General features: G+C 45.0%; 1 protein-coding gene and 1 pseudogene across 2 annotated transcripts in view; one reads left to right on the top strand and one right to left on the bottom strand.

Moving 5' to 3' along the window:
- Window positions 1–4,942: 4,942 nt before the first annotated feature.
- Window positions 4,943–22,988, top strand: part of NEMF (nuclear export mediator factor) — a 79,275-nt gene continuing 61,229 nt past the window's right edge. For both annotated transcript variants that reach the window (XM_030810132.1, XM_030810130.1), the window contains exons 1-6: window positions 4,943–5,084; window positions 5,894–5,962; window positions 6,106–6,208; window positions 10,694–10,819; window positions 16,042–16,190; window positions 21,698–21,765. In XM_030810132.1, the coding sequence (XP_030665992.1) occupies window positions 5,026–5,084; window positions 5,894–5,962; window positions 6,106–6,208; window positions 10,694–10,819; window positions 16,042–16,190; window positions 21,698–21,765 (574 nt within the window). In that variant the 5' untranslated portion in view covers window positions 4,943–5,025. The remainder of the gene's footprint in view (window positions 5,085–5,893; window positions 5,963–6,105; window positions 6,209–10,693; window positions 10,820–16,041; window positions 16,191–21,697; window positions 21,766–22,988) is intronic.
- Window positions 17,061–17,159, bottom strand: LOC115836018 (annotated as a pseudogene).

Here is a 22,988-nt window from a genome sequence, read left to right as displayed (position 1 = left end):
CCAGGAATTTGGAGCAAAGCTCTGCTGAACAATTCCTCTGCTCCAGGTGAAGTTGATTGTGGTATTCAGCTGGTGGCTGGTCTAATTTGTAGGGCCCAAGATAACTTCATTCACATGCCTCTGCTTTGACAGGCTTGGCTGTAAAGACATGCTCCTCTTCCTCTCCCTGTAGACTCAAGGCCTCTCTACAGTAGGGTATTAGACTTCTAACATTGTAACTCAAGCTTCAAGAGGCCAAACTGGAAGCTACAAGTCTTATTGAAGGCTAGAGCCAAAAATAGCATAGTATCACTTCTGTTTACCATGCTTTGTTGGTCAAAGGAATCACAGGCTAGCCTGGATTCAAAGATGGGAAGAGAACAGAACCTACTTCATGAGTGTTAAAGAATGTGTGGCCGTTTTTGATTTCTATCATACTTACTCTTTAACTTCTTGGTTTGTTGTTGTTGTTGTTGTTGAGACAGAGTCTCGCTCGCTGTGTCACCCGGGCTGGAGTAGTGTTGCAATCTTGACTCACTGCAACCTCCACCTCCCAGGTTCAAGTGATTCTCCTGCCTAAGCTTCCCCAGTAGCTGGGATTACAGGCATGTGCCACCACATCTGGCTAATTTTTGTATTTTTAGTAGAGATGGGGTTTCACCATGTTGCCCAGGGTGGTCTCAAACTCCTGATCTCAGGTGATCTGGGCCTGCCTCAGCCTCTCAAATTGCTGGGATTACAGGTGTGAGCCACCGTGCCCAGCCTCTTTAATTTCATTTTAAAATTTATTTTGTTTTGTTCTGTTTAAGACAGGGTCTCACTCAGTCACCCAGGCTGGAGTGCAGTGGCACACTCACAGCTCACTGCAGCCTCAACCTCCTGGGCTCAGGTGATCCTCTCACCTCAGCCTCCCTAGTAGCTGGGACTACAGGTGCCTGCCACCACGTCTGGCTAGTTTCTTATATTTTTTGTAGAGACTGGATTTCAACATGTTGCACAGGCTGGTTTTGAACTCCTGGGCTCAAGTGATCCACCCGCCTCAGTCTCCTAAAGGGCTAGGATTACAGGCATGAGCCACTGTGCCTGGCTGTTTTGTTTTTTAAACTTTGTGAGCTGTGTCGTACATATGAAACTGTGCATAAGACATACACATAATGTAAGTTTAAGGAATTTATAAAGTGAGAAACTATATAATTGGCATCTAGAAATAGAACTTTGCCTGCATCCCAGAAACCCACACCCAAGTACCTTTCCTCTAAGAAATAACCACTATTCTGACTTCATGGCATTCTCGTTATTCTTAATGGTTTTTAATGCCTGAATATATCTCTAAATAATATTTGAATGGTCTTGACTACTAGAAAGTTCTTCCTTATGTTAAGATTTAATCCATTGCCCTAAAATTTTCTCATTAGTACTTTCTTTAACCCTTGGGGTTATAAATAACAAATTTAGCATTATTTTTACCCAGAAGAACCACAAGTATTTCTTGCATTACATGGTTTCAATTGAATTTCACTATTCTGTTTGTTCCATTTGTATATCTTTCTGGGAAAATATGACTCCCCAGTACACAACAAAGTATTCTATCTCTGATTTACTCTCTAAGCATAGGACTGAAAAATCCCATCTCTCATTCTAGATCCCAGACATCTATTGATGAGGCCAAACATAGTGATGGTTAATGCCAAGCTTATAAGAGACTAAAATATTTTATATAAGACAGTGCCTGGGGCTTAGTTTAGGGCTACTGAAAAAATAAATGGGAATGGTTTCCTTATAAAAGGATGAGTTTGGTCCTCTTGTCTCTCTCATTCTCTCATTGCCCTTCCACCATGGGATGTAACACCAAGAAAGCCCTTTCAAGATGCCAGTCCTTTGATCTTGGACTTCCTAGTCTCCAGAACTGAGGCATTAAATTTATGTTTTTTATAAATTACTTAGTTTGTGGTGTTCTGTTATAGCAGTGTAAAATGAATTATGGCAACAAATAAAATTTGCATATATTTGAGGTGTATATATATATATATATATATATTTTTTTTTTTTTTTTGAGACAGGGTTTCCCTCTTGTTGCCCAGGCTAGAGTACAATGGTGCAGTCTCAACTCTTTGCAACCTCCACCTCCTGGGTTCAAGTGATTCTCCTGCCTCAGCCTCCCAAGTAGCTGGGATTATAGACATGCCACCACGCCTGGCTAATTTTTGTATTTTTAGTAGAGACAGGGTTTCAGCATGTTGACCAGGCTGATCTTGAACTCCTGACCTCAGGTTATACACCCACCTCGGCCTCCCAAAGTGCTGGGATTACAGGCGTGAGCCACTGCACCCGGCCAATTTTTTTTTTTTAATTATTAGACAGGGTGTTACTCTGAAGCTCCTGCTGGAGTGTGGTGGCACAATTATGGCCATCATGCCTTGACCTCCTGGGCTGAAGGGATCCTCCTGCCTCAGCCTCCCATGTAGCTGGGACCATAGGTACATGCCATCACACCTGGCTAATTTTTTTATTTTTTTGTGCAGATTGCTGAGGGGGCCTCACTATGATGTCCGGGCTGGTCTTCTGGGCTCAAGCCATCTGCCAGCCTTGGCCTCCCAAGGTGTTGGAATTATAGGTGTGAGCCATCCGGCCCAGCCATGTGATGTTTTGATGTATGTATACACTGTGAGATGATTACTGCAATGAAGCCAATTAACACATCCATAACCTCACACTTTGTATGTGTGTATTTGAGATCCACTTTCTTAGCAAATTTCTGTTTTTTATTTTAATTTAACTTTTATTTTAAGTTCATGGGGTATATGTGCAGGTTTGTTATATAGGTAAATTTGTGTCATGGGGTTTGTTTTACAGATTATTTCATCACCCAGGTATTAAACCTAGTACCCATTAGTTATTTTTGCTGACCCTCTCCCTCCTCCCATTCTCCACCCTCTGATAAGCCCCATTGTGTGCTGTTCCCCTCCATGGGTCCATGTGTTCTCATCATTCAGCCCCCATTTATAAGTGAGAACATACGGTATTTGTTTTTCTGTTCCCGTGCAAATTTCAAGCATACAATACATTACTATGAACTATAATCAGCATGCTGTACATTAAGTCTCCAGAACTTATTCCACTTATAACCGAAAGTTTGTGCATTTTGACCAGTGTCTTCCCATTTCCCCCACTTCCCAAGTCCTGGAAACCACATTTCTACTCTCTGTTTCTATGAGAAACTTCTAGATTCCACGTATAAGTGAGATCATGCAGTATTTGTCTTTTTGTGTCTGGCTTATTTCACTTAGCATAATGTCCTCCAGGTTCATCCATGTTGTTAAATCCATGCCAGTTGCATACAGCAAGGTTTATTTCTTTTTTAAAAGCTCAATAATATTCCACTGTATGTATGTATGTGTGTGTGTGTGTGTGTGTGTGTACATATATATTTGCACTCATCCGTTCATCCATTGATGAAAAGTAGATTATCCCTATATCTTGGCTATTGTGAATAATGCTGCAATGAACATGAACATATATCTTCAGGATAGCGATTTTGTTGCTGGATCACATGGTAATTCTATTCTTAATTTTGTGAGGAGCCTTTATACTGTTTTGCACAATAGCTCTAATTTACATTCCCATCAACAGCATACAAAAGTTCCCTTTTCTCCACATTCTCGCCAGTGCTTTCATATTTTGGGCCATTCTGTATGGTTTACTGTACCGTATGACAGTAATGCTGTGCAGTATGTGCTGTAGCTATTTTTGCATCTACTGATACCAGTTCTTCTGAAATAGCAGCGGCGCCCTTTCTGTTTAGAGTCGCCTTCTGGTGGTAGGAATTCTGGTTGCTACCATGTGTAGCCTGCAAGCCCCTAGCAGCTCTTTGCAGCGACGCCGAGCGCCGGGCGCGGTGGCGCGTGCCTGTAGTCCCAGCTACTCGGGAGGCTGAGGCTGGCGGATCCCTTGAGTTCAGGAGTTCTGGGCTGTAGTGCGCTATGCCGATCGGGTGTCCGCACTAAGTTTGGCATCAATATGGTGACCTCCCGGGAGCGGGGGACCACCAGGTTGCCTAAGGAGGGGTGAACCGGCCCAGGTCGGAAACGGAGCAGGTCAAAACCCCCGTGCTGATCAGTAGTGGGATTGCGCCTGTGAATAGCCACTGCACTCCAGCCTGGGCAACATAGTGAGACCCTGCCTCTTTTGAGTTCTCACCTTATAAAGTATCCTTTCTTCCCACGCATCTATCCTAAGACAAAAGAAATGCAGAATTTACATTCTTACAGGACTATTTTCCTCACTACACTGTGACTCCCCCCTCCCACCCCACCCCCATTGGGAATCTTCTTATTTTTATTTTTATCTTATTTCACCATTATCTAGCTAAACACTTGCACATTCATGTTGCCAAGTGTTCATGGAGCACCGATGGTACACAAGGTACTGCGGTGAGTCTCAGGTGTACCAAGACCGAGGTTCGATGAGAATCCTGTAATCAACTGCAGAATGCTCCTTCAGAGAGCAGGACCCATCGAAATAGGAACTCCGTTTTGAGAGTTCGCCTTGATCGTTGAGGATAATCTTAGAAGGACCGAAGCAGTTCCGTTTCGTTACATTTCAAAATCTTATGTCAAAGTAAGCGCGCAGAAAGGGGTCCTTGCTCGTTTACACTGAGCCCTACGGCCCCCCTGTGGGGAAATACTCCTAATAATCATCTCGAAAATTGTTTCGACCAGCAGGGGTCACTATGAAGGCTGGCTTGAGCCCGAAACGCAAAGGGGCAAGGTAACCAGACTGGTCCGTAAGGGTTCCAGGAAGGAATGAAGTTTCAAGAGAACAGTTTGGATCTTTATTCGAATTTGAGTTTTGGTACAATGAAGAGAGTCAACTGCAACTTGACAATCGAAATCTTCAGAAAAGTGACACAAATACGTTCGCCTCAAGGAATATTGGGTCTTCTGCGCGGCCGTAGAGCTCCGCCAAGAGCGCCTGCGCGGAAGAGAAGCGGCGTCGAGTCCGGCTGGGCAGTAGAGGAAATTGCGGTAGTGACCCTGGGACCTCGCCATGAAGACCCGCTTTAGCACCATTGACCTCCGCGCCGTACTCGCGGAGCTGAATGCTAGGTACAGTCCCCTAAGTGACCAGGCTCGTGCGGGGAGTGCAGGAAGCAGAGGCCGGGGTCCCATGGCGCAAACAGACCAGCTTGATGTGTTACCTTATTTCCTACTGCGTCTGTGGACCTGCCTAGGCCTGAGTGGGCAGGCGTGTGGTGTCTTTCCCGTGGCCCTTAGGATACCCCTGGGGGTCCTAGGCACCTCGTGCCCCATTCCCCGCGTCCTCCCAGCTCTCTGGCTTGCCCTGCTAGCGCGACGCTCTTGCGTTGTTGGCCTGGGTTGTCCGGGTCGGGCAGGAAACGTTTGGTAAAACACGAGACGCCGGTTTGCTCCAGAGGTTTCCCGACTGGAGGCTTGGTTTCTTGAACACCTCCCGCCCCGCACCCCAGAGAGAGAGAGAGCATCGCCGTTTTAGCTGGATTGAGCAGATTTGGACTGAGATCTGGATTCTAGTCTGGATTCTGTTATTCAGCCGTGTAAGCTTTGTCATGTTTTCGGGGCCCTCTTTTATTTTTTTTTTCTCCCTTGTAATAAATTAATTGGATTATATTTTACTGTATTTCTCCCCCAAAATTGGGTCATTTGGAAGACGCAAGCTATAGTGTGTTGTTCCTAGAGCTGATAGACCACTTTTGTTTTTAAATCGTTTCTCTTAAGTTTTGAACTGAATGCCCAAATGACTTTCAGACTCTGCTCCCCGGCTGACCCCATATACTTAGAGACTGAGATCCGCTCTTTCGAAGCTTTTATTAAATTATGTGTAGTTTTATGTTTCAGGCAATAGTGTGATATGTTACATGTTTCCTTTATCTTTGCAGCTTGCTAGGAATGAGAGTAAACAATGTTTATGATGTGGATAATAAGACATATCTTATTCGTCTTCAAAAGTAAGAACATTTTATAGGCTTATTTTCTCTTTGGCAATTAAGTATGAGATTACTGATTTTTTTTTTAACCTGCATTTTAAGTCTGTTTAACAATTAGCTTTGGCATATACCCTAAAGAAAAATTTGACTTTTTTCTTCTACAGACCAGACTTCAAAGCTACACTTTTACTTGAATCTGGCATACGAATTCATACAACAGAATTTGAGTGGCCTAAGAATGTGATGCCGTCTAGTTTTGCCATGAAGGTAAACTTGTTACACTTGAAGCTAAATTTTAAGAGATTGCTCACTAACAGTTAAGTTTTTAATTGGGGTTTCCTTCACTCTTATGAATAAAGTGCAGATAAAATGAAGGTAAAGGGAGTGGTTGACAGATAATGGGTTGAATAAAGTGAATATTTATTAATTGACTTCACCCCCATTACCTTTCACATCCTATTCTGCTCCAGATCTTGTTTCCACAGTCACTATTAGGGTTCAAGCTTTTATCACACTCAGCCTTACAGTTCCTTAACTGTAGTTCACTTCTCCGCATCAAAACAATTCTAAATTAGACCAACGTTAATTTTTTGTTTGTTTTTGTTTGTTTGTTTGTTTTTGAGAAGGAGTCTTGCTCTGTCACCCAGGCTGGAGTGCGGTGACACAGTCTTGGCTCACTGCAACCTCTGCCTCCCAGGTTCAAGTGTCTCCTGCCTCAGCCTCCTGAGTAGCTGGGATTACAGGCGCATGCCACCAGGCCCAGCTAATTTCTGTATTTTTAGTAGAGATGGGGTTTCACCATGTTGGCCAGTCGGATCTCAAACTCGTGACCTCAGGTGATCCACCAACCTCAGCCTCCCGAAGTGCCGGGATTACAGGCATGAGCCACCCTGCCTGGCCCAACATTAATTTTTTTAAAGTATAATTTTCATTAGTTATCTCACCTTTTATGGTTTCCTAATTTCTAAATCCATATTCTATAGCCTAACATTCTTGGCTTTCTGTGTTCTTCCTTCTCCCTGCCCCACCTTTTTTTCCTAGTCTTATCTTCCAGAGCTCACTTTTGTGAATTGTATTCCTCTATATCCAGTCAGTTTTTTTTTTTTGGAATACTCACTGACATTAATATGTTACTAAGTCTTTTTACTTTTCTGTTTTGTTTTTACTATTAAAACAGATTTTTACATGTGTGGGCATGCTACCCATTCTTTTATTGATGTAACATATAGATTGAAAATGCATGTGGTACCCAAGACTTTTGAGTCAGATGTACTTAACTTTGAATTAATGGCTTTGTCAGAAAGTAATTTTATAACCTGGAAAGGTTACTTAACCTCTTGGAACTTAGTTTATTTAAACGTAAAATGTGGATAGTACCTCCCTCATGAAATTATTGGATTAATTGAAATGACATATAAAACACCTAAAACAGACTGGGCACGGTGGCTCATGCCTGTAATCCCAACACTTTGGGAGGCCAAGGCAGGTGGATCACTTGAGGTCAGAAGTTCAAGGCGAGCCCAGCCGAAATGGTGAAACCCTGTCTCTACTAGCCAGGTGTGGTGGCACACGCCTGTAATTCCAGCTAATTGGGAGGATGGGGCAGGAGAACCACTTGAACCTGGGAGGTAGAGATCGCAGTGAGCCGAGGTCGCACTGTTTCACTCCGGCCTGGGCGACAGAGTGAGACTCCATCTCCAAAAAAAAAAGGCACCTGAAACAATACCTGACACATATTAGAACTCCATACGTGTTCATTTCCTTCTTGCTCCGCTCCTTACTTTGGAAATGTATCTGTTATGGCATTGAGTTATTTCATTAGAGGCTTTACAGAGACGAGCCTTACTCCCCAGCAATTTAGAGTCTGTTTTGGATTACAAATTAGGTGTTTCAATATCACAAGGGCTTTCACAAAATTCTCAGATTATTAAAGTTTAATTTAATAGTAACCCAAAATAGTTCTTTTGGGGCCTGTCCTTAATAATAATGACAATAATAATGCTACCTGTTACGTAGCACTTTTTAAGGCAGATGAATAATATGTATTTTATTTAAGTTGTTTAGCAACTCAGTGGACTGCGAAGAACAAATACAATTTCAGTTTTATGGATGAGGTAACAGGCCAATGAGATAGGACACTGGGATTGTATAAACATCTCCAAATCAGACTACACTAATAGGAGGTCAGTCACTTTAAAAAATACTTACAATTCTATGGGTTAGGTGTACATGTCAATCTAAATGTATAGAAAGATTTCCTCAATGGAGCAGACAATGTTAAGCACTTTATGAATCAAAGAGCTGTTACTGTTTTATGGTACAGGCAGAGTTATGTCTATTATGTGATCAATCACATTGGTTGTTCCAGTATTCACATTTGGGGATGACAGCTATAGCTTTGTGGCACACAGCAGAAGGTTGATTTCACCAGGCTGTTGATAGGGAAATGAAACAAGCTTTAAATATGTATTATGTGTCCATCTGTACTCTCCATGATAAATAATCCCCTTTATACTATTCCTTTGTGTGAACTTCTGTCCTTTCAGTGATGCCTTTTATCTTTATTTTTCTTGAATAAAATTATTACTCAGGGACTCTGGAAGAACTGATTGTGATTTTCCTTTAGGGATTTAAAGATAGCCCTACATGTAAGTTACTGTTAAATCAGTATAGGTCATTCTTAAAACTACTGAGTTAAGGAGGAGCAGATTGTTTATTCTAGGAAGTTATTCTGCCTAAGTATATAAGTATATAAAAAGCGAATTTCAGTCAATTTGGACCATAAGGTCTGGAGAAGAACTCTTCTTAGTTATGAATATGTTAGCATTAATTTTAATAATGAATTTATGTGTTTCTTGTTTTTTTTCAACCTTTGTCAAGGAGTGGATTTTTTGTCTTTTTTAAAGGTGGTTTTAGATTAACTTCTGTAAAATTTGTTTTGTATTTAAGTCTTTTTTTTTTTTTTTTTTTTTTTTTTTTTTTTTTTTTTTTTTTGAGACGGAGTCTTCCTCTGTCGCCAGGCCGGAGTGCAGCAGTGCAGTCTTGGCTCACTGCAACCTCAGTCTCCTGGGTACAAGTGATTCTCCTGCCTCAGCCTTCCAAGTAGCTGGGATTACAGGCACACGCCACCATGCCTGGCTAATTTTTGTATTTTTAGTAGAGATGGGGTTTCACCATGTTGGCCAGGCTGGTCTTGAACTCCTGATGTCATGATCCACTCACCTCGGCCTCCCAAAGTGTTGGGATTACAGGCCTGAGCCACTGCTCCTGGCAAAGACTCTGTCTCTTAAAAAAAAAAAAAAAAAAAAAGAATTAGTAGGGGTAACTGGATATAAGGTGGTGGACTATTTACGGGATACCATAAGCCATAAGCTTATGGTCCATAGTTGATATATATTAGAAGTAGAAGATTAATGGAAACAATTAATTAATTTTGAACATAAATGAAGCATACAAAAGGGAAATTTGGTATACTTAGAGTGTCATCAAAGAGACTTAAAAAAAATAAAGGGACCGGGCGCGGTGGCTCACGCTTGTAATCCTAACACTTTGGGAGGCTGAGGTGGGCAGATTGCCTGAGCTCAGGAGTTCAAGACCAGCCTGGGAAACATGGTGAAACCCCATCTCTACTAAAATACAAAAAATTAGCCAGGAGTGGTAGTGGGCAGCTGTAGTCCCAGCTACTCGGGAGGCTGAGGCAGGAGGGTTGCTTGAACCTGGGAGGCAGAAGTTGCAGTGAGCCAAGATTGTGCTACTGTACTTCAGCCTGGGTGACAAAGTGAGACTCTGTCTCCAAAGAAAAAAAAATCATAAATAAATAAAGGTTGGCTGGGCGCAGTGGCTCACGCCTGTAATCCCAGCACTTTGGGAGGCTGAGGTGGGCAGATCACGAGGTCAGAACTTCGAGAACAGCCTGACCAACGTGGTGAAACCCTGCCTCTACTAAAAATAGAAAAATTAGCCGGGCGTGGTGGCACACGCCTGTAATTTCAGCTACTCGGGAGGCTGAGGCAGGAGAATCACTTGAACCTGGGAGGCGGAGGTTGCAGTGAGCTGAGATTGTGCCACTGCATTCCAGCCTGGGCGATAGAGCGAGACTCTGTCTCAAAATAAAATAAAATAAGTAAATAAAGGTTGTGGCTTTGAGTGAGGTCATTAGGACAACAACAAGGGATTTAGCAGTGGTATAAAGCAACAAAGCAAATTTTGCTATAGGTCCATCATTCTCTACTTAAACATTGAAAATAAAGGCCTGGCTCAGTGGCTTATGCTTGTAATCCCAGCACTTTGGGAGGCCAAGGCAGGAGGATTGCTTGTGCCCAGGAGTTTGAGATTAGCCTGGGCAACATAGTGAGACCTTGTCTCTACAAATAATGAAAAAATTAGCTGGGGATAGTGGCATGTGCCTGTGGTCCCAATCTCCTCAGGAGGTTGATGCAGGAGGATCACCTGAGCCAGGGAAGTTGAGGCTGCAGCGAGCCATGATCACACCACTGGGCTCCAGTTTGGGTGACAGAGCGAGACCCTGTCTTAAAAAAATGCAAATAAAACACTGTTTCCGAATTAGCAGTGTTATAATAAAATGTTTTCCCTGTGATTATCATTTTCAATCTTTTACTTTATGACTATACTGTTATTTACAACGTTTTAAATATTCCTGATGATAACGAAAAGAAGCTTATTTATAAACCAATACCAAATGGTTAGAAATTCACTTTTACTAAATGAATGCCTTTTTCTTTCTCTTGCTAGTGCCGAAAACATTTGAAGAGTCGGAGATTAGTCAGTGCAAAACAGCTTGGTGTGGATAGAATTGTAGATTTTCAATTTGGAAGTGATGAAGCTGCTTATCATTTAATCATTGAGCTCTATGATAGGGTAAGTTAAATTTGTGGGATATGGTGAAGGAAAATTCATTATTAATCATTTTGTAATAGTGCTATATAACATGAGTGGGGGAACATTTATTTTCTGTGTCAAAGGCTAGGAAATGGGCGCCACACAAATAAAATAAAATTTTCCAGTAATAACCTTCATTTTATGTATAGGTCTGAGTTTAGGCAGACTTTAGCCATTTAGAATAGAATGTAGGAGATGAAGATCTGAGAAGTAAATTATTTGGTACTTGACATTTTTCAGGACTAATATCATGCAACCAGAAAATAGTCAAATACAGTCATGCACTGATGCACTGTATGTATAGTGATGTTTCAGTCAACAACAGACTGCATATAAACGTTGGTCCTGTAAGATTGTAATGGATCTAATAAATTCTTACTGCTTAGTGACATCTTGATCCTGACCCTGTGTAGGCCTAGGCTGGTGTGTGTGTTTGTGTGTTAGTTTTTAGCAAAAACGTTAAAAGTAAAAACAAAACAATTTGGAATGGAAAAAAGCTTAGAGAATAAGGATCTAAAGAAAGAAAATATTGTACAGCTGTACGATATGTGTTTTAAGCTAAGTGTTATTACAAGAGTCAAAAAGTTAAAAAGTTTAAAGTTTATAAAGTAAAAAAGTTCCAGTAAGCTAAGGTTAATTTATTATTGAAGAAAGAAAAACATCTTAAAAATAAACTTGGCTGAGCGCAGTGACTCAGGCCAGGTGCGGTGGCTCACACCTGTAATCCTAGCATTTTGGGAGGCTGAGGAGGGTGGATCACCTGAGGTCAGGAGTTCAAGACTAGCCTGGCCAACATGGCAAAACCCTGTTTCTACTAAAAAATACAAAAATTAGCTGGGCATGGTGGCGGGCACCTATAATCCCAGCTACTCAGGAGGCTGAGGCAGGAGAATCACTTGAACCTGGGAGGCGGAGGTTCCAGTGAACTAAGATTGTGCCACTGTGCTCCAGCCTGGGCAACAGAGCAAGACTTTGTCTCAAAAATAAATAAATAAATTAACTAACTAACTAACTTAATCTGGGCCGGGTGTGGTGGCTCACACCTGTAATCTCAGCACTTTGGGAGGCCGAGGCAAGTGGATCACCTGAGGTCAGGAGTGCGAGACCAGCCTGCCCAATGTGGCAAAACCCCATCTCTACTAAAAATACAAAAATTAGCCTGGTGTGGTGGTGCGTGCCTGTGGTCCCAACTACTCAGGAGGCTGAGGCAGGAGAATCACTTGAACCTGGGAGGCAGTGGTTGCAGTGAGCCGAGATCATGCCATTGTACTCCAGCCCAGGTGACAGAGTGAGATTCAGTCTCAAAAAAAAAAAAAAAAAAAAAAAAAAAAAATATATATATATATATATATATATATATACATATATATATATATACATAAATTTAATCTGAAGTAAGCGTAATTTTTTAAAAAATTAAAAAATAAACAAATTTAGTGTAGCCCAAGTGTGCAGTATTTATCAAGTCTACAGTAGTATACAGTAATGTCCCAGGCCTTCACATTTACTCATCATCACTCACCCAGAGCAGTTTTCAGTCCTGCATGCTCCATTCATGGTAAGCGCCCTATATAGGTGTTCCATTTTTAATCTTTTATACCAGGGATCTTCAACCCCTGTGCTGCAGACTGGAACTGGTCTGTGGAACCAGGCCACATGGCAGGAGGTGAGCAGTAGGCGAGTGAGCATTACTCGCCTGAGCTCTGCCTCCTGTCAGATCAGTGGTGGCATTAGATTCTTATAGGAGCGTGAACCTTATTGTGAACTGTGCATGCAAGGGATCTAGGTTGAGTGCTTCTTGTGAGAATCTAATGCCTGCTGATCTGAGGTGGAACAGTTTCATCTGGAAACCATACCCCTGCACGCCGCATCCATGGAAAAATTGTCTTCCATGAAACTGGTCCCTGGTGCCAAAGGTTGGGGACTGCAGTTTTTTTTTTTTTTTTGGTTTTGGTTTTTTTTTTTTTTGAGACACAGTCTCACTCTGTTGCCCAGGCTGCAGTGCAAGGGCGTGATCTCAGCTCACTGCAACCTCCGCCTCCCGGGTTCAAGCGATTCTAGTGCCTCAGCCTCCTGAGTAGCTGGGATTACTGGCATGTACTACCATGCCCAGCTAATTTTTGTATTTTTAGTAGAGATGGGGTTTCACGATGTTGGCCAGACTGTTCTCAAACTCCTGACCTCGGGTGATCTGCTCGCCTCGGCCTCCCAAAGTGCTGGGATCACAGGCATGAGCCACTGCGCCCGGCCTGGAACTGCTGTTGTAATACCATATTTTTACTGTACTTTTTCTATATTTAGATATGCTTAGATACACAAATACTTTCCATTGTGTTACAGTTGACTACAGTATTCAGTAACATGCTATACAGATTCCTAGCCTAGGAGCAATAGGTTATATCATATCTTTGGTGGATGTAGTAGGCTACACCATCTAGGTTTGTGTAAGTATATTATGTTCACACGACATCGAAGTTGCCTAAATGCATTTCTCAGAATGTATCTCATTGTTAAGCAATGCATGACATTGGGTCTGCCTTCTTTAATGCAATATTTTTTATTTTTTTGAGATAGAGTCTTGCTTTGTTGGTCAGGCCGGAATGCAGTGGTATGATCAGGGCTTACTGCAAACTCAGCCTCCTGGGCTCAAGTGACCCTCTTGCCTTAGCCTTTCCTGTAGTTGGTACCACAGATGTGCACCACCACGCCTGGCCAATTTTTTGATTTTTTGTAGAGACGGACTCTCACTTTGTTGCCCAGGCTGATCTTGGACCCCTGGCTCAAGCGATCTTCCCATCTCAACCTCCTAAAGTGTTGGGATTACAAGGGTGAGCCACCACGCCTGGCTCTTTTATTCAATATATAATGTCTGTGAGATTCATTGATGTTGAGAATTCCCTTAGCTCCACATACTTAGCAACATTTGATACGATCTCTTAGAGCTCTTTAATCTGATTATGAGCCCTTTGCTGATTATGTGTTGTAAATGTCCTTTTCTACTCTAACTTGAGTTTTTACTCTTTTTTTTTTATTTTTTTAATTTTGTTTTGAGAATAAGTCTCGCTCTGTCGCCAGGCTGGAGTGCAGTGGTGTGATGTCGGCTCACTGCAACCTCCACCTCCTGGGTTCAAGCGATTCTCCTGCCTTAGCCTCCCGAGTAGCTGGGATTACAGGCGCCTGCCACCATGCCCAGCTAGTTTTTGTACTCTTAGTAAGACAGGGATTCACCATGATGGCTAGTCTGGTCTTGAGCTCCTGATCTCAGATAATCTGCCCGCCTTGGCCTCCCAAAGTGCTGGGATTACAGGCGTGAGCCACTGCACCCGGCCTGGTACTAGTTTTTCAACACTTAGTAATTTCTGGTTATCTATCTCTCTAACCAAGGTAAATGGTGGCTACATTTACTGAAGCCACTTATGTTGCAACCTGTCATTTCAGATGAATTTGGGATTACTCCCACCATATTCTGTGACTATCTTGTAAGCAGTTGTAAGGCATTTTTGACTATTTTCGTGGATGCTTCTTTGTATTTTAATTACACCTGTAGAGTAACTCTTATCAGTAATAAATCAAGTAAAAAATTCTTGTCAGTAATAAATTTGGAAGGTGGTATTCTTTCGTTAGCTTTATTTTCATCATGTTCCCCCTTCTTTTTTATTGAAAAGGTTATCTAGCAATATTAAATTTTAAAAAGTCTTTAATTCTAAATCTATAAGAAGTAATTTCATTTTAGCCTACATATGCCTTCCATTTTCTAGGATACAACTTTTTTGTGTGTCTTTGGTATGTTTTACCTAACATTATTTATATTTTCCTTTTTTTTTTAACATTGTTTCCATTAGGTAACCTCTTTCTACTATTTTGTTGTGTTGATCTATCATAATTTAATTTCTCTAACTTTTACATTTAGGCTGTTTGGGTTTTTTTTTCTATTGTAAATAAATTTCAGTGAACATCTTGAACATCTTTTTTTTTTTTTTTTTCCTGAGACGGAGTTTCACTCTTATTGTCCAGGCTGGGATGCAGTGGCATGATCTCGGCTCACAGCAACCTCCGCCTCCCGCGTTCAAGCCATTCTCCTGCCTCAGCCTCCTGAGTAGCTGGGATTACAGGCATGCGCCACCATGCCCAGCTATTTTTAGTAGAGACGGGGTTTCTACATGTTGGTCAGGCTGGTCTTGAACTCCAGACCTCAGGTGATCCGCCCGCCTCAGCCTTCCAAAGTGCTGGGATTACAGGTGTGAGCCACTGCGCCCAGCCATTTAGTGAACATCTTTAAGCATGTTGCCTTTGGTTTTACTGGAGTGTTGGAGTGACTTCATTGGGTTACATTACCAAATGTGGAAATACGTGGGCAAATGGTATAACTAACTGTACTGCTCTTGCCATGTAACTATTAATATTAAAAGACAAATTGCAGGTGAAAGTGTAATATGTTACTTGCCTGGCTGGCTTCTGAAATTGACCACATTTTCTATCTCAATTTTTTTTTTTTTTTTTTTTAAGATGGAGTTTTGCTCTTGTTGCCCAGGCTGGAGTGCAATGGCACAGTCTCAGCTCACTGTAAGCTCTGCCTCCCAGGTTCAAGCGATTCTCCTGCCTCAGTCTCCCAAGTAGCTGGGATTACAGGCATGTGCCACCATGCCTGGCTAATTTTGTATTTTTAGTAGAGACAGGGTTTCTCCATGTTGGTCAAGCTGGTTTCGAACTCCCGACTTCAGGTGATCCTTCTGCCTCGGCCTCCCAAAGTGCTGGGATTACAGGCGTGAGCCACTGCGCCTGGCTTCTTTCTCAATTTTTAAGTAGTTTCAAAAATGATTTGCTTTGTTTTTTTCTGTTTTGTTTTGTTATTTCCTTTTTTTTTTTTCTTTGAAACGGAGTTTGCTCTTGTTGCCCAGGCTGGAATGCAGTGGTGCAGTCTCGACTCACTGCAACCTCCACCTCCCAGATTCAAGTGATTCTCCTGCCTCAGCCTCCCAAGTAGCTGGGATTATAGGCACCCGCCACCATACCTGACTAACTTTTGTATTTTTAGTAGAGATGGAATTTCACCATGTTGGCCAGGCTGGTCTCAAAGGCCTGACCTCAAGTGATCTGCCTGCCGCAGCCTTCCACAGTGCTGGGGGTACAGGTGTGAGCCACTGTGCCCGGCCTCAAAAATGATTTGAAAGAGCCCTAAATAGTATTTTATTCTATTGCAGGGGAACATTGTTCTTACAGATTATGAGTACGTAATTTTAAATATTCTAAGGTTTCGAACTGATGAGGCAGATGATGTTAAATTTGCCGTTCGTGAACGCTATCCACTTGATCATGCTAGAGCTGCTGAACCTTTGCTTACTTTGGAAAGGTAAGGTGTTTTGTTTTTAAACCCATTTCATATTGTATTAAAATGTACTGGGCAACATAATGAGACCCTGTCTCTTAAAAGGTAAAATGGGTCATGTGTCAGAACATGAAAGAACTGTGAGAAAAAATATTTTGTTTTACTTAGATAACATAACTCAATTTAGACTGTTTGAACTACATAAATGTGCATGTAAGCAATTAAGCCTTATTTGGGAGAGGCAAATGTATGTCTTTAGGTGGTTTTTTTTTTTGAGACGGAGTCTCGCTCTGTTGCGCAGGCTGGAGTGCAGTGGCACAATCTCAGCTCACTGCAACCTCTTCATGCCAGGTTCAAGCGATTCTCCTGCCTCAGCCTCCCAAGTAGCTGGGACTACAGGCGTGCGCCACCACGCCCAGCTAATTTTTGTATTTTTAGTAGAGATGGGATTTCACCATGTTAGCCATGCTGGTCTTGATCTTCTGACCTCAGGTAATCTGCCTGCCTCGGCCTCCCAAGGTGCTGGGATTTCAGGCATGAGCCACTGCGCTCGGTTGTCTTTAGTTTTTTTAGAGGTGGTATGTCACTCCCCCTTCCCTGAGGCTGGAGTGCAGTTGGTGTGATCATAGCTCACTGCAGTCTTGAACTCCTGGGTTCAAGCAGTCCTCCTGCCTGAGCCTCCCAAGTAGATGGAACTACAGGAGCACACCACAATGCCTGGCTCATTTTTAAGCTAAGTCTTGCTTTGTTGCCCAGGCTGGTCTCGAACTTATGGCTTTAGCAATCCTCCCACTTCAGCCTTCTAAAGTGTTGGAGTTACAGGTATGAGCGACCGGGCCCAGCCCATGTTTTTCTTTTTCATTTTAATTTTTTTAAATTTTAAATTTAAAATTAAAAAATATGGAACACTTAACAAATTTCATGTCATCCTTGTGCAGGGGTTGTGCTAATCTCTGTATCATTGTAATTTTAGTATATATGCTGCTGAAGCGAGCCCAATGTGTTTTTTAGCTAAGTTTTGGGTTACTTCAAATGGTTATGATTTCTTGGTGAATTGAGGAGACTTATTAGCTACTCTGTGAGAAGACAGATGGATATCTTGTGCAGAGGGCAAAGGGAGAGAAATTCTGGTTTACATAAGAAAACGGGAAGTAAGGTGAGGTAAAGATGATTGTAGCTGTATTAATCACTTATTTTGTATTTCAACTGTATTCCAGCTAGCTGGAAGGCCCTGCTGACTCATATTCTACAGCAGTGGTTCCTAAAGTTTAACATACATCATTTCTTTGTTCCTTCTCCACTCCCACTGCTTCACTTAACTAGCCTACATTAAATAAAGAAATGAAGTTGATCAGGCACGGTGGCTCACGCCTGTAATTCCAGCACTTTGGGAGGCCGAGGAGGATGGATCACCTGAAGTCAGGAGTTCAGACCAGCCTGACCAACATGGTGAAACCCCGACTCTACTAAATTAAAAAAAAAAAAAAAAAAATTAGCCAGGCGTGGTGGTGCACGCCTGTAATTTCAGCTATTTGGGAGGCTGAGGCAGGAGAATCGCTTGAACCCAGGAGGCGGAGGTTGCAGTGAGCCGAGATTGTGCCATTGTACTCCAGCCTTGGCAACAGAGCAAAACTCTATCTCAAAAATAAAAAAAATTAACATGCATCAGCATTACCTGGAGGGCTTGTTAAAACATAGATTGCCACCCCCACCCTCTGCTAATTCAGTAGATCTAGTCTAGGGCCCAGGAATTTTCATTTCTAACTAGTTCTCAGGTAATGCTGATGCTGGTGTGGGGACCACATTGATGTACAGTGTTCTTTTTTTTTTTTTTTTTTTTTTAATTTTTTTTGCACACAAAAACAATAAACATTTTCTAAAAATGCATACAAACAAAAAGATGCATATCAAACATATTAGGAAGGTTGCACATGGGAAGATGGGGAATAGAAATGGGGAGTGGGAATCAAAATAAACGAGAGAGGGACTTTATATGGATCAGTGATAATAACTCAATCCTCTATTTGACGAAGAAGGAGAAGGAAGAGGAAGAAAAAGAAAGTGGGATAAAGGATCAGAAAGGGAGGAAAATATAAAAAATTAGAGTATGACTCCAGGATAGACCTGTTTTGTTGTCACTGAGTTGGTTGGTTGGTTTGTCTGTTGTATTTTTCATATGTTTCGCCATGTTGGCCAGACTGGTCTCGAACTCCTAGCCCGAAGTGATCAACCCGCCTCGGCCCCCCAGAGTGCCGGGACCACAGGCGTGAGCCACCACGTCCAGCCCCCAGATTGCTTCAGGCCTCCGTGGTATACCTCCCAGACGGGGCGGTCGGGCAGAGGCGCTCCCCACATCCCAGACGGGGCGGCCAGGCAGAGGCGCTCCTCACCTCCCAGACCGGGCGGCCAGGCAGAGACGCTCCTCACTTCTTCCCAGATGGGGCGGCCGGGCAGAGGTGCTCCTCACTTCTTCCCAGACGGGGCGGCCGGGCAGAGGGCTCCTCACTTCTTCCCAGACGGGCGGCCGGGCAGAGGTGCTCCTCACTTCTTCCCGGACAGGGCGGCCGGGCAGAGGCGCTCCTCACTTCTTCCCGGACAGGGCGGCCGGGCAGAGGCGCTCCTCACTTCCCAGACGGGGCGACCGGGTAGACGCGTTGCTCATTTCTTCCCGGACGGGGCGGCCGGGCAGAGACGCTGCTCACTTCTTCCCAGACGGGGCAGCCGGGCAGAGGCGCTCCTCACTTCCCAGACGATGGGGGCCGGGCAGAGGCGCGCCTCACTTCCCAGACGACGGGTGGCCGGGCAGAAGTGCTCCTCACTTCCCAGACGATGGGTGGCTGGGCAGAGGCGCTCCTCACTTCCCAGACGATGGGTGGCCGGGCAGAGGCGCTCCTCACTTCCCAGACGATTGGTGGCCGGGCAGAGGCACTTCTCACTTCCCAGACGGGGCGGCCGGGCAGAGGCGCTCCTCACTTCCCAGACGATGGGTGGCCGGGCAGAGGCGCTCCTCAATTCCCAGACGATGGGTGGCCGGGCAGAGGCGCTCCTCACTTCTTCCCGGCGGGGGGGGCAGGGCGGCGGGGGGGGCAGAGGCGCTCCCACTTCTTCCCGACGGGCGGCCGGGCAGAGTCGCTCCTCACCTCCCAGACGGGGAGGCCGGGCAGAGGCGCTCCTCACTTCTTCCGAGACAGGGCGGCCAGGCAGAGGCGCTCCTCACCTCCCAGACGGGGTGGCCGGGCAGAGGCGCTCCTCACTTCTTCCCAGACAGGGCGGCCAGGCAGAGGCGCTCCTCACTTCCCAGACGATGGGTGGCCAGGCAGAGGCGCTCCTCACCTCTCAGACGATGGGTGGCCGGGCAGAGGCGCTCCTCACTTCCCAGACGATGGGTGGCCGGGCAGAGGCGCTCCTCACTTCCCAGACGATGGGTGGCCGGGCAGAGGCGCTCCTCACTTCCCAGACGGGCGGCCGGGCAGAGGCGCTCCTCACTTCCCAGACGATGGGTGGCTGGGCAGAGGCGCTCCTCACTTCCCAGACGATGGGTGGCCGGGCAGAGGCGCTCCTCACCTCCCAGACGATGGGTGGCCGGGCAGAGTTGCTCCTCACCTCCCAGATGGGGCGGCTGGGCAGAGGCGCTCCTCACTTCCCAGACGATGGGTGGCCGGGCAGAGGCGCTCCTCACCTCTCAGACGATGGGTGGCCGGGCAGAGGCGCTCCTCACTTCCCAGACGATGGGTGGCTGGGCAGAGGCGCTCCTCACTTCCCAGACGATGGGTGGCCGGGCAGAGGCGCTCCTCACTTCCCAGACGGGGTGGCCGGGCAGAGGCGCTCCTCACTTCCCAGACGATGGGTGGCTGGGCAGAGGCGCTCCTCACTTCCCAGACGATGGGTGGCCGGCAGAGGCGCTCCTCACTCCCAGACGATGGGTGGCCGGGCAGAGGTGCTCCTCACCTCCCAGATGGGGCGGCTGGGCAGAGGCGCTCCTCACTTCCCAGACGATGGGTGGCCGGGCAGAGGCGCTCCTACTTCCCAGACGGGGCGGCCGGGCAGAGGCGCTCCTCACTTCCCAGACGGGGCGGCCGGGCAGAGGCGCTCCTCACCTCCCAGACGGGGTGGCGGGCAGAGGCGCTCCTCACTTCTTCCCGGACAGGGCGGCCAGGCAGAGGCGCTCGTCACTCCCCAGACGATGGGTGGCCAGGCAGAGGCGCTCCTCACCTCTCAGACGATGGGTGGCCGGGCAGAGGCGCTCCTCACCTCCCAGACGATGGGTGGCCGGGCAGAGGCGCTCCTCACCTCCCAGACGATGGGTGGCCGGCCAGAGGCGCTCCTCACCTCCCAGACGATGGGTGGCCGGGCAGAGGCGCTCCTCACCTCCCAGACGATGGGTGGCCGGGCAGAGTCGCTCCTCACCTCCCAGACGGGGCGGCGGCCGGGCAGGGGCTACAATCCCAGCACCCTGGTAGGCCAAGGCAGGCGGCTGGGAGGCGGAGGCTGCCGCGAGCCAAGACCACGCCTCCGCACTCCAGTCCGGGCCACGCGGAGCACTGAGTGAGCAAGACTCTGCCCGCAGTCCCAGCCCTTTGGGAGGCCGAGGCGGGCAGAGCACTCGGGGTCAGGAGCCGGAGAGCAGCGTGGCCAACATGGCGAAACCGCGCCTGCAGCCAAAGGAGGAAAAGCAGGCTGGCGAGCGCTGGCAGTCCCAGGCAGTCCGCGGTGCGGGGCAGCAGCGAGCCGAGTAGATTACATGTAGCTTGGGCCACAGAGGGAAAAGAAAGAAGGAAAGAAAGAGAGAGAGAGAGAGAGAGGAAGGGAGGGAGGGAGGGAGGAAGGGAGGGATGGATGTACAGTGTTCTTAAAAGTCGTTAGATGCTGGCTGGGCACAGTGGCTCACGCCTGTAATCCCACCACTTTGGGAGGCCAAGGCGGGCGGATCACAAGGTCAGGAGATCGAGACCATCCTGGCTAACATGGTGAAACCCCGTCTCTACTAAAAATACAAAAAATTAGCCAGGTGTGATGGCGTGGGCCTGTAGTCCTAGCTACTCAGGAGGTTGAGGCAGGAGAATGGCGTGAACCGGGGAAGCGGAGCTTGCAGTGAGCCGAGATCGCACCATTGTACTCCAGCCTGGGCAACAGAACAAGACACCATCTCAAAAAAAAAAAATAGTTGTTAGATGCTTAATTAGGTAAAGCCATTTTGGATATTAAGATATGGCATGAAAATTTACAAACATTTAACTTTTATAGAAAAATGTCATTTTTATGTCATTTATATGTGGGCACATTGCTGACAATATGCCTTGGTCAAAAAAAATACTGGTTTCTCTTAGACAACTGCTTTCAAGAACCTGTTAATCTTGGATAAATTACTTTTATGATCCATTTTCTCACAACAGAAGAATGAATTCCTGTTATGTTTCGGATTATTATAAAGATCAGTGAACTGATACAGATGAAAGTAGTATGAATATGAAGATTGCTGTAAGGTTTACTTAATATATGATAGTAAGAGGCATGTCAATTTTGTTTCACAGGTTGACTGAAATAGTAGCCAGCACAGCTAAGGGTGAACTACTGAAGAGGGTGCTTAACCCATTACTTCGTGAGTATTCCTGCGAATAGCAGTGAAATGTTTGCAAGACAGTGTGGTTTTCAGGAATATATTGAAATCTTTTAGGTTTTATTAGAAAATTTGAACAAGTGATCCTTGGAGTAAGTAGGAGTTTACTGTCAAAGGAAGAGAAGTTAAACCACATGAAGTTTGAGCTTTATCTGTTAGATTTTATTTAAAAGCAATGCAGATTGTGTTATCTAGTACTTCAGTGCTAATGGTAGTATTCTAAGAAATCAGATTTTTTCGTTATGAGTCTTTGATTTAATAACCACTTAGCTTAGTTTTTTTTTTTTTTTTTAATTTCGTGGGTCTCAGGGCATCCCAGCATCTGACAGGTCCTTTGATCTCAATAAGCATTTTTGATCCCAATACACTTTTATACTTGAGAAGATCATCACTTAGCTCTATATTAATGAATCTAGAGAAGACATAGGGGGAGGCAGGTACCATTGATTACTGAGCACTAGAGAGTTACTCTTCCTCTCTTATGAAATTGGAATGCATTCAAAAGTTATGTTTAGAACTTTCCAACTGTTAGTATAGCATTTGTAAAATTTGTATGTTTAAGCCAGTGTCTCCCTGGCAAATGCAAATTTCTTTTCTAATTTATTTTTTTGTTTGTTTTAGAGGTAGGGTCTCATTATGTTGCCCAGGCTGGTCTCAAACTCCTGAGCTCAAGCAGTCCACCCACCTTGGCCACCCAAACTGCTGGGATTATAGACGTGAGCCACCACACTTGGCCTTCCCCTGGCAAATTTCTGTAATGTTTGAAATCAGGTAGTACAGGTTGAACATTCCTAATGTGAAAATCTTAAGCCTAAAATTATTACTATTTTTGAGACAGAGTCTCTCTCTGTCACCAGGCTGGAGTGCAGTGGTGCAATCTCGGCTCACTGCAACCTCTGCCTCCCGGGTTCAAGCGATTCTCCTGCCTCAGCCTCCCGAGTAGCTGGGACTACAGGCGCCCGCCACTACACTCAGCTAAATTTTTTTGTATTTTTAGTAGAGATGGGGTTTCACCATGTTGGCCAGGATGGTCTTGATCTCTTGACCTCATGATCCACCTGCCTTGGCCTCCCAAAGTGCTGGGATTACAGGTGTGAGCCACCATGCTTGGCCTGAAGTCTGAAACTTTTTGAGCACAGACATGATGCCACAGGTGGAAAATTCCACACCAACCTTATGTGACAGCTATACAGAATTATTTAAAA

This window comes from Nomascus leucogenys, chromosome 1a (genome assembly GCF_006542625.1).
Source record: "Nomascus leucogenys isolate Asia chromosome 1a, Asia_NLE_v1, whole genome shotgun sequence".
Classification (NCBI taxonomy): Eukaryota; Metazoa; Chordata; class Mammalia; order Primates; family Hylobatidae; genus Nomascus; species Nomascus leucogenys.
Note: the sequence above shows the minus strand (reverse complement) of the source record. Positions and strands in the feature narration are given on the sequence as shown.